The sequence below is a fragment of the Oncorhynchus mykiss genome, chromosome 25, assembly GCF_013265735.2.
Source record: "Oncorhynchus mykiss isolate Arlee chromosome 25, USDA_OmykA_1.1, whole genome shotgun sequence".
In the NCBI taxonomy this organism is placed as follows: domain Eukaryota; kingdom Metazoa; phylum Chordata; class Actinopteri; order Salmoniformes; family Salmonidae; genus Oncorhynchus; species Oncorhynchus mykiss.
This window is the reverse complement of record NC_048589.1, coordinates 5,929,532-5,941,515: the sequence shown is the minus strand read 5'-3', so window position 1 is coordinate 5,941,515 and position 11,984 is coordinate 5,929,532. Positions and strand designations below refer to the sequence as shown.

At 41.9% G+C, this 11,984-nt stretch overlaps 1 protein-coding gene across 1 annotated transcript in view; it reads left to right on the top strand.

Annotated features, from left to right (window-relative positions):
- The first annotated feature begins 442 nt into the window (after positions 1–442).
- The window catches only part of rcan3 (regulator of calcineurin 3), a 50,784-nt gene continuing 39,242 nt past the window's right edge, over positions 443–11,984 (top strand). The window contains exon 1 of the mRNA XM_021584390.2: positions 443–773. Coding sequence (XP_021440065.1) covers positions 687–773 — 87 coding nt within the window. The 5' untranslated portion in view covers positions 443–686. The remainder of the gene's footprint in view (positions 774–11,984) is intronic.

Sequence of the window (11,984 nt, the reverse complement as noted above, 5' to 3'; positions counted from 1 at the left end):
CCCATAAATACATATTCAATAGGGTCACTACACATGTTGTGGGAAAGGATGGGTATATAACATGAGCATGCATATCACTTTGAACTTGAGTAAACACAAACTGACTTATTTCATTTGATTGAGCATGGTGCGTCCCATGTCAGAGAGAAAGTAGCCTAGGCCTATTCTATGGAACCAAGACATTATCAAATTCAATTCCAGGCAATTTTTTTGTGGACTGTGCTTATAGGCAGTCCTGATTATTATTGTTGGGAGAAGTAGGCCTAGGATACATCATTTCAGAGTTATTTTCGCAGTTATGTTCATTGGCTAAACGAGAAGGAGAAAGAAATAAAGGGAGGCAGTTAGAAACGCTCCGTGGGCTACAAGCTGCAGTGCCTCCTCCCTACAGCATCGCTAAACGAACAAATGAGGCATGACGTCAATGTTGTGCCTGAGCGCGCGCTGGTTGGTGCGCTCGCGAGCGCTTCTGACGGTCGTTCTGTATTGAAGCGGTGTAGGAGAGTGAGAGTTTACAGCTGCAGCATCACTTCCTATAGCGCACCCAAACTGCGAGGACACCACTTCATCCGAAGCAAACCCATTGGAGTGTACAATCACCTGCGAGGCTGTGACTGCACTTTCTCTGAAGCAGACAAGAACCCAACGAAATATTTTATTTATTTATTTATTAGCTACGAAAGGGAATGCCATCTATAAATATGAAACTGGAGATGGTGACCATTATCGCCTGCGAGGTAGATACCGAAGTGTTTACGTCCGACAAAATGCAGGTAGGCCAACAGTTTCATAAAACCGTACGTTCAATATTTTGATTATATTTTTCGTTTTGTGCTCCGAATTACGCATGACCGGATTTTCTGCATGGCCCAAAGTGCCTGTCTTGATGACGTTTTATGGAGTAACCTTTTCACCATGGATATTTATCAATGAAACCGCAGTTCGTCAAGATGCACGTCTTGAATGCGCATAGTTGTCCTCGATGTCATAATTGATTGACGTTTGTGGGGTTGCAGAAGTGGGGACGGGAGGGCGGACAAAAAAGCCTCATGCAGTAGCCTATACTTTTTTCACTGTATGCGCTTCAGACTACATCTCACCACAGGTCAGTTTTGGTACGCAAGTTACATGGTTAAATGCGAAGGGGGGGGTTATCGAATTGAACTTGAGGAGGAGCGCTGAACGAAATTCAGATTTCTTTTAGACGCAGTGTCGGAGTCGGACCCCCCTCAACCCTCCCTTTTCAGCATTGCAGGGGCGCCAGATAGCTAGACTGCTACTTTAGGGAGCGCATCGATCGAATCCAACCGTCACGGGGCAGACGATGTCGGTACTTATATGCCCACACGTTGTAGCCTTGGAATAAGAAAGTGCTAATAATTCATTGAAATGCCGCACATATGTTGTTCAAATGGTTCATTGTGGATCAAGGCTGGCAATTGTATTGTCCATTGCAGAGGACAGCGCGTGCCGTGCAAGAACAACAAGGTATTAGGAGACTAAGTCTTTCCTAAATACAGTTATGTAGTCTGAACAGAGGTCTTATGCTATGAAAAAGTAAACAGTAGCTCTGCCATGGCCTCAATAAACACAGACATTATGCATGTGTGCTCGTGCACACACTCACACACACACATCACCGACTCCAAAAACAAAGCACCTTTTATTTTTTTGACATTCAAACCTAAGCTCTACATATCCTAACTCTTCACCTCACTGACTCCCAAAACCCTACTACCACCTTTTGCCTGGGGATGCTCGTGAAATCATGCAATGCAGGGAAGCGCGCGCAGGCTCATGTTGGAATAGGATGGCACAAAGAACAGGACTAATCCGTGTTTCTGGCAGTCTGGGCACGAGAGGACAGGGGTTTGGGGGGAAAGATTAGCGGGGCATGCACGTGGTTGGGGAACACTGATTGAGATCATCTCTCCCAGGCAGCTTGCGGTTTGGTTCATTGTTTTCAAATATCATTCAAGGAGGCCTCATCTGTTGTCTGTGTGTTCTTTCTCTCTACCTTTATTCATCCAAAGCAGTGGTTAACAACCTTTTCTGAGTCAAGATCATTTCCGCAGTCAAAAAGCAAGCTGAGATCTACTGCTCAGATTTGTACTTTTTACATTAACCTCACACAAACAGTTTTGTAGAAATGAGGTTTGGGCAGTAGGCCTAGCACATTATCACAGCATATTGGCTATATGATTGGCCTGCCAATATTGTTAATCAGACCATATTATATTTCAAAACTCGAGCTTTGATAACAAAATAGATCACAGTGAGTCACTGTGGAGCATGAATTGAAATGGCTTGCGAAATTTTTCATCCCCTTTGGCATTTTTCCTATTTTGTTGCCTGGAATTAAAATGGATTTTTGGGGGGTTTGTATCATTTGATTTACACAACATGCCTACCACTTTGAAGACGCAAAATATTTATTTATTGTGAAACAAACAAGAAATAAGACAAAAAAACAAAACTTGAGCGTGAAATAACTATTCACCCCCCCCCAAAGTCAATACTTTGTAAAGCCACCTTTTGCAGAAATTACAGCTGCAAGTCTCTTGGAGTATGTCTCTATAAACCTGGCACATCTAGCCACTGGGATTTTTGCCCATTCTTCAAGGCAATCTTCTCCAGCTCCAGCTCCTTCAAGTTGGATGGGTTCCGCTGGTGTACAGCAATCTGGAAATCATACCACAGATTCTCAATTGCATTGAGGTCTGGGCTTTGACTAGGCCATTCCAAGACATTTAAATGTTTCCTCTTAAACCACTCGAGTGTTGCTTTAGCAGTATTCTTAGGGTCATTGTCCTGCTGGAAGGTGAACCTCCGTCCCAGTGTCAAATCTCTGGAAGACCAAATACAGGTTTCCCTCAAGAATTTCCCTGTATTTAGCACCATCCATCATTCCTTCAATTCTGACCAGTTTCCCAGTCCCTACAGCATGACGCTGCCACCACCATTCTTCACTGTGGGGATGGTGTTCTCGGGGTGATGAGAGGTGTTGGGTTTGCGCCAGATATAGCGTTGATGGCCAAAAAGCTACATTTGCCTAGAGTACCTTCTTCCATATGTATGTGGAGTCTTCCACAGGCCTTTTGGAAAACAAATGCGTTTGCTTATTTTTTTCGTTAAGCAATGGCTTTTTTCTGGCCACTCTTCCATAAAGCTCAGCTTTATGGAGAGTAACGCTTAAAGTGGTCCTATGGACAGATACTCCAATCTCCGCTGTGGAGCTTTGCAGCTCCTTCAGGGTTATCTTTGGTCTCTTTGTTGCCTCTCTGAATAATGCCCTCCTTGCCTGGTCTGTGAGTTTTGGTGTGCGGCCCTCTCTTGGCAGGTTTGTTATGGTGCCATATTCTTTATTTTTTTACAATGGATTTAATGGTGCTCCGTGGGATGTTCAAAGTTTCAGATATTTTTTTTATAACCCAACCCTGATCTGTACTTCTCCACAACTGTGTCCCTGACCTGTTTGGAGAGCTCCTTGGTCTTCGTGGTGCTGCTTGTATGGTGTTTCCCTTGCTTAGTGGTGTTGCAGACTCTGGGGCCTTTCAGAACAGGTGTATATATATACTGAGATCATGTGACAGATCATGTGACACTTAGATTGCACACAGGTTGACTTTATTTAACTAATTGTGTGACTTCTGAAGGTAATTGGTCGCACCAGATCTTATTTAGGGATTTCATAGCAAAGGGGGTGAATACATATGCACGCACCACTTTTCCGTTTTTACATTTTTGTATTTTTTTTTAAAACAAGTAATAAAAAAAAAAATCACTTCACCAATTTGGACTATTTTGTGTATGTCCATTACATGAAATCCAAATAAAAATACATTTAAATGACAGGTTGTAATGCAACAAAATAGTAAAAACGCCAAGGGGGATGAAAACTTTGCAAGGCACTGTACCTGCATCTGAATGTCAACAAGGTCAAATCACGACATGGGTGATCTTCAGGTCGAAAAATCGGAGCTCTAGAAAGATGCCAGAGTTTCCGACTTGGAATTCCGAGTTGGATGACCGTTCAAAACTATTTTTCCCAACCGCCTCTCACGGTCCCTGCTCTCTCATTCCTTTCCTCCGGTGAGACTGATCAGAGAGGGGGGACACCGTCTTCCACCTGATGGCGAAGCTCGAGTCACACCGCATCTGCCTCATGCACGAAATCATGTTGTTCCTATGACCAGAGAAAGTTAAATATTCCTTAATATTAAAATCGTCATGACGAGCTGCAAATAATAACAATACAACGCAGGGCTGTCGATACTTGGCTACTCTTTCATTGCAGCTTCAGCCCGAGCGGAAGTACGGAGAAGCGCGTTTTGTAATAGTGTTGAATAAAACAGTGAAAGTGCTGAATATAAACTTAAACAGCTCTTTGCTGTATTCGTTGAGTCTCTCTGTGGTCATAGTTTTAAAAGTTATAGAATTACGTAGACTAGTAGCCTAAACTTGGCTGTGGCCAGGGTCATGGAAGCTCTGTAGCCACGGTGATTTGAGCTATCCGATTGGGCAGCGCAGTAGGTGCACTCGATTTAGTCACAGATTTGCTGTTCCGCCGGGTAGGCGGAGTTTGTCTCATGGGAACACTTTACTTACTCGGTTGGCGACCACTGATCTAAAGTAACATAAATATTATAGCATGGACTTTGAAGCTATAGCTGAGATATAAATGTTACCCAGCTAGCACAATCTAGAGGCGAAAGAAACGCACACCTATTTAGGCGAAGTGCTGGCTAGCGGAGTGGAACACTTAAAAAAAATAAAGGAGAGCTGCACACTCTAGGAGCTCAGATGCAAAATGATTTATGTCCAACATTTCAACAGACAAGCTGTCTTCATCAGGGTATAATGACAAACACTGCGGAATGACTCATTTATATAGTGTCAAAAGACACACACAGGTGTCTGTAATCATGGCTGGGTGTGGCCTGATATCGTTGGTTAATTCTCATATTAAAATAGCATACAAAAAATATAAATGAATAGAGTACGATCATAGATACAATTTGGCTACATGAGCCTACAAACATTTACAATAGCAAAATCACAATCATCAGAAGAATGGCTTCAGATCAAAGTTTAGGTTGAGACAGCTAGCATAAACCCTTCCTGTAACGTTTCCTAAAGGTTCTCCTTTGGTTATTCGAAAAACAACTTTCCCGTTACGTTCTGGGAACGAAAATGTGTTAGCCGGGTAGGCCATCTTGTTGAGGTGTCTTGCCTTGAGCCAAGGAGCCCGTGTAGGAATTGAGGGACAGTGTGTGATGATATTGTTGCTGGTTAATACTGATACAGTGTCTGGTTGTGTTTGATACTATGCTGTCCATCTGGAAGTGTGGTTCATAGCCAACCTAGAACTGAGACTATTCTGATTCTACCATGCAGACTATGAAATATTAAGGAATTGCTACCTACAATATCCTACTAAGAGTATATCTAGCTCTGGTCCAGGCAGGCGTTAATGTACATTCCTTTACTAACAGTGTTTGTAGAGGAATATTCAATAATGCCCCTGGACCATAGCTAGCTTTTAGCTTGCAGTCTGTTTCGAGATGATTATACTATGTTTTTCCGATTGCCACTGGTCTAGGATTAGTCAGTCAGAAGGACCGGTTGGGTCTTTTCTCAATAGTATAGGCTGAACCTGTGGCTTTAGGTTAGTAATGCCAATTGATAGCCTGGTCCCTGATCTGTTTGTGCTGTATTGCCAACTCCTATGGTTATTGTCATGCCATCGCAAACAGATCTGGGACCACGCTAGTTAATTTAGTGCTGTGCCCAGTGTTTTTATGCGAGTGACGCTAACGGGTGCTTACAGGGTTAGTTTAAGTATATGGCTGGCCTTAGCAGTTGCTATAGGACTTGCGATAGCTGATGGATTAGTCTGTGTGGTGGTTTGTAACACTGTTACCTGGAGAATATAGAGCAGCATCAGCAGATTAAATGTGAAGATCACAGGAATGAGCTACATGAACAGGCTCTCTCACATGTTAGACAGCATATGCACATACAAACATGCACACACGCGCGCACACAAATGAACATAGAAAGTACAAACACACAGACACATGCAGATGGGCAGTAATTCTGTTACAATGTATTTAAATGACTTCTGAGTATTTTGTAACTTGAATTACATTGGGCTGAAATACACTCCACGGTATTTTGTAACAAAGATACCTTCGAGAGCTGTAATTTCTATACCATTTTCTTTTTTATAGCAGTTCACATTTTGTGGCTCACTTTCATGGTATCAAAGGTCTGATGACACTATGGTGTGATAAAAGGGTCTGCTAAATGAACTAAATATAAATGTACACTACCGTTCAAACGTTTGGGGTCACTTAGAAATGTCCTTGTTTTTGAAAGAAAAGCTGATTTTTTTGTCCATTAAAATAACATAAAATTGATCAGAAATACAGTGAAGACATTGTTAATGAAAAAATGATTGTCTATCAACAATGACAAGCCACCGGGGTATGACAATCTGGGTGGAAAATTACTGAGGATAATAGCGGACAATATTGCCACTCTTATTTGCTATTTTTTTTCAATTTAAGTCTATTAGAAAGTGTGTGCCCTCAGGCCTGGATGGAAGCAAAAGTCATTCTGCTACCCAATAATAGTAAAGCCCCCTTTTACTGGCTCAAATAGCTGACCAATCAGCCTGTTACCAACCCTTAGTAAACTTCTGGAAAAAATTGGGTTTTACCAGATACAATGCTATTTTATAGTAAACAAAATTACAACAGCACTCTCATTGAGAAGGACATTCAACAAGCACTTAAACAAATGCTTTGTTAGACTTCAGTGCAGCTTTTGACATTATCGATCATAGTCTGCTGCTGGAAAAACTTGTGTTATGGCTTTACACCCCCTGCTATATTGTGGATGAAGATTTACTTGTCTAACAGAACACAGAGGGTGTTCTTTAATTGGAAGCCTCTACAACATAATCCAGATAGAATCAGGAATTCCCCAGTGTAGCTGTTTAGGGTCCTTACTGTTTAGGCCCCTTACTAACGACTTTGAGTGAAGCCAGTGTGTATGCCAGTGTGGATGACTCAACACGATACACGTCAGTTACTACAGCAACTGAAATGACTGCAACACTTAACAAAGAGTTGCAGTTAGTTTCCGAATGGGTGGCAAGGTATAAGTTAGTCCTAAATATTTCCAAAACTAAAAGCATTGTATTTGGGACAAATCATTCACTAAACCCTAAACCTCAACTACCTCTCGTAATAAATAATGTGGTAATTGAGCAAGTTGAGGTGACTAAACTGTTTGGAGTAACCCTGGATTGTAAACTGTCATGGTCAAAACATATTGATACTTCTCCCCATTGATACTGTTGTATGTCGATGAGGTGTTGCTCTAACTTCTTGACAGCACTGTCAACAGGGCAGGTCCTACAGGCCCTAGTTTTGTCGCCCCTGTACTACTGTTCAGTAGTGTGGTCAGGTGCCACAAAGAGGGACTTAGGAAAATTGCAGTTGGCTCAGAACAGGGCAGCACGGCTGGCCTTTAAAAGTACACGGGGATCTAACACTAATGATATGCTTATCAATCTCTCATGGCTAAAATGGAAGAGAGATTGATGTCATCACTATTTGTTTTTGTAAGAAGTGTTGACAAACTGAATGTACCAAGCTGTCTGTTTAAACTACTAGCACACATCTCGGAAACCCATATGCATACCCCACAAGACATGCCACTAGAGGTCTCTTCACAGTCCGCAAGTCCAGAACAGACTATGGGAGGCGCACAGTACTACATAGAGCCATTACTGCATGGAACTCTATATGGAACTCTTTTCCACATCAGGTATCTGATGCAAGCAGTAGAATCAGATTTTTTTTAAACAGGTAAAAATATACCTTGTGGAACAGCGGGGACTGTGAAGAGACGCACACAAATGTACAGACACGCGTACATTGTAATATTGTTGTATGGTGGTATTATACATGTTGTATATGGCAGCAGCTAATGGGTATTCCATCTGTAAATACAAATAAAATTGTGACATTACGAGTCTAGTTGGTTTAGCCACGGAAAAAGACAGGAACCTTTCCGCTAGTCATGATTTACTGACATAATGGATGGGCTGGACATGCCAGGAGATGAGTGTGGATTAGTCTGCCATGTAGCATGCTTCTGTCTATAACCTGAGCTGCTCAGTATGTGTTGATAGTCCTTTCTACCGCAGCGTTTTTGAAAGATATAACGTTAGCCATCGAGAACTACAAAAGTTTTACTACTTTCTCAACAACATTGATTAGCCGGCGCTATCGACAGATCAGTTGGAAAAAGTAGTGATGGGCTACTTTCTGCACACGCCACGGTCAGTGTGACCCGGAGTGACTTGACACAACGCTGGCCAAACAAGATGTAGCTTGAAACAAAACAGAGATCAATGGCCGTGAAGCCATTTACATGGGTAAGAGTCTAGCTACATTTTCCGATATTATAAGTTTCAAATTCTGGCAGGAAGTCGTTTTCATTTCAAGTTAAAGCGTACTGTTAGCTAGCAAACGTTAGCTTGCTGGCTGGCTAGCTAACATTACATGTATGATCTGTGTAGTAATATTATTCGAATCAGAAACAGTTTGCATTGATAGTTATAGCCTAATGTTAGTTAGCTAACATTGAACCTAGTTGGTTAGCTTGATCTACCTGCCAATTCATACTACAGCTATGACAATGTTTGTATTGGTAGTAGTATGAGTTGAGATTATTCCGGTTCGTTGTTTAGCTAGCTAGCTAGCTAGCTACATGTCTAAACAAAAGACTCAACTTTACCAGATTATTACATGACCATCAAGTTAGCCAGGTGTGTCTGGGAGTGATTATGGCAATCTATTGTATTTCATGAACATGTGTACATGTCTAGACAATAATGACCCATCCATTTAGCTAGCTGTCGCTGGGGGATGGTTATAGCATTTCTTTCACATGACCCATCAATTTAGATAAGTATGTCTGGGTAAGCATCATCTAATAATGATAAAATGTTTATCAAATATTTTTTTCTGGACATTTTCTGTTTTTGATATTGATACTTCAAAAGTAACCATTTCAATGTACTGTTTACACCTTCTGTATCCTGTGAATGTGAATTTGATATTATGTGTGTTTACCAGAAACGGTAATGTGAAGAAGAACATGGCCTGCACCAAAGTCAGATTAGGATATATGCTAAGGACTAGATAAAGTGTATTTTTACCTGGAGTTTTACCTTATTTGTAGGCTACTACTTTTAGTCTTGTTAACTACACTACTTACTCTGTTTAGCATATGGCCTCACATGTGAATCCTTAAAGAGATGGGGGAGGATAAGATTTAAGAGGGTGTGAACGATGCTGAATGGGTGGAGACAATGAAGAGCTCTGCAGTAGGTGTACCGGACCATTCAAGGGCCATTTTCTCAAAAGTGGGGTTATAGTTTATCAACTTTCAAAGCAGAATTTTTTCCCATTGTTCCTCAACTGCAGTGCATGATATACTATTTTCTAGTCTTTACTTTTATCCAATGTAAAATAAATATCATTAAAAATGTTGCTACATAGGACTGAATCCAGGCAGAGGGTCACAGATAACTTCCCCTTATAGTGTGGCTCAGTTGGTAGAACATGGTGCTTGCAACTCCAGGGTTGTGGGTTTGATTCCCACGAGGGACCACTATAAAAAATGTATGAACTCACTACTGTAGATTGCTCTGGACAAGAGTGTCTGCTAAATGACTAAAATGTAAAACAAGTGAAAAAAGAAACAACACATTGTGACCTTCAAACACACTCCACATACATTATATAGGATCACGTGCACATGCTCTCTCTCTTTCACAGTGGTGACAGGATAGAAAAAGGTAATTGTTGTAGATTCCCTCTGTCAGCAAACCTCCATCCTTCCAGACTAAATCCCAGGCCTTGTAGAACCCTACTTTCTCTCCATCAGCATTTGTGGTCTGCCTGTCTGTTCCCAAGCCTATCATCATAACAATGGCAGCCGTCTGTGTCACTTGTACCTCTGCTTACCGCCCTGGAAACTCAGGGGAGAGCTTTGAGGAGCCACATCTTTTTTTGATGCCTGTTTTGGTCTCTTGCCTATTTATCAAGCACGTACCAATGGTATATTCAATGTGGATGTGTCAAAACGTCACGTATGAAATTATAATTGATTGAAAACATGGAACATTTGGATTGCTGTTTGGCTTGCTTTAGTACGGTCATCATATCATCTTCAAAAACCTGCATTGATAAAAAAAAAAAATCTATCCATATTTCAAACAATCAGCAACCTATCAGCAAGGTTGCACTCAGCAAGCCCTCACAAACGCAGGCACTTGCTCGATGATATAACTATTCTGAAACAGCTCTGTAGAGGTTTGCATTGCTACAGTAGAGACATAACAAACGGCGTGTGTCAGTCAAACAGGTATAGCAGAAGGGGAAAGAGTGGAGGATGAAGCGGATGGCCATATTATGTTCTGTCCAGGTGGGAAACCAGATCTGGCCCTGGCAGGTGGACAAGGCCTAGGCCCATGGTCCACCTGTGTATAACTCTGATAGCCTAGTCCAGAGTAGGGGGCTCAGGTGTTCACCGCTCTCAGTCTGTGGATATGTCGATCTGGGCCACGGTCGTCTCACATTCCCCCGAAACCTTAGAGAGACTCTGGGTCTCAGGTGTCACGTAAAAGGTTAGGACGATGTCCGCTGGAGTGACATAGAAGAAAAAAAACACAAAGAATAAAAGTCTTGTCTCCAACTCCGACTTCTATCGTTGGCGTTGCGCCGGGATACAAGAGCCAAGACAACAGGGTTGTGAGATGTTAAGGTGAAGGCTAAAGGAAAAGGCTTTTTATCCATTGAAGTGGAGATTTTTTGGGATCAATGGCAGGATGACATGAAGTCTAGTCACTTGATGTTTTATTCATGGCTACCACTTTGTTGCCATGTAAAAGCATTATCTGAAATGAACGTTTCAGAGCTTTCATTTGGATAAGGCATCAGTGCCTTTACATCACACAGATTGCCAATAGAACCAGCCCCATTTTTTAGATTTAATTCAAGGAGCAAATTCTATTTATATTTATGAAAATGTTCATATTTTGAGTCTCTCCGCTAGCAAGGGCCATTGTAAGCTCAACGGAGTCATTCAATTTGTGTAGTTGGAGTCCTACGATCATGATTGGTGCAATACTTAATAAATAATATCAAGTGAACGATGGCTTACAGTAGGCGTTAATGATGTGGCCGAGGATATGGATACTGGATATAGTCGTCTGTCAATCTGTCAGTCTGTCAGTTAAATGACCTCTACAGCGCTCCGTAGTCCTGAATTACCGCGTTAAAAAGACCTAGACCTAGCTCACAACCAAGGTGACACAAAGTGACACGCGAGGGAGAGAGCTTCATTACATTTGCTGCTGAGGCGTAAGGTGAGAGTGACCCACCATCACAGCATCTTCTGGAGGATGTTGTCAGGGTTATGTCAACCATTGGAAGTTTGGGAAGGATATTGATGATGAAGATTATGAAAGAAATTGTCTTCCACAGTGAAATACCTAAATGACAGATTGGTAAAAGGATTATTTTCCAGTACAGAGCGAGTTCTCAGAGGCCATTACGTCTCACCCGTCAATACCATCAGCGTTTCCAATTTAAGAACTTTGTTTCTATATTTAGGGAGTTTTCATACCCCTCCAATTACTGTTATTGGTAAAGGATTCTATCGACAAAATGTAGCTACTTTTCAGGCTGCCTTTGGGGAGTTTTGACAGAGGGTTTCTATGGTTTTGATAGCATTTAGTGAATTTTCCCACTAAATTCTGCCTCAAACCAGAGTGGGAGAAGCTGTTTGTGCAACAGTCACAGCAACGGCACACACAGGCAGAGAAGCACAAGGGGAGGGGGTGTGCGGCGGGAGAGGGGGGCGAAAACGGACTGCAGCAGCAAGTCAAATTGGTGCAG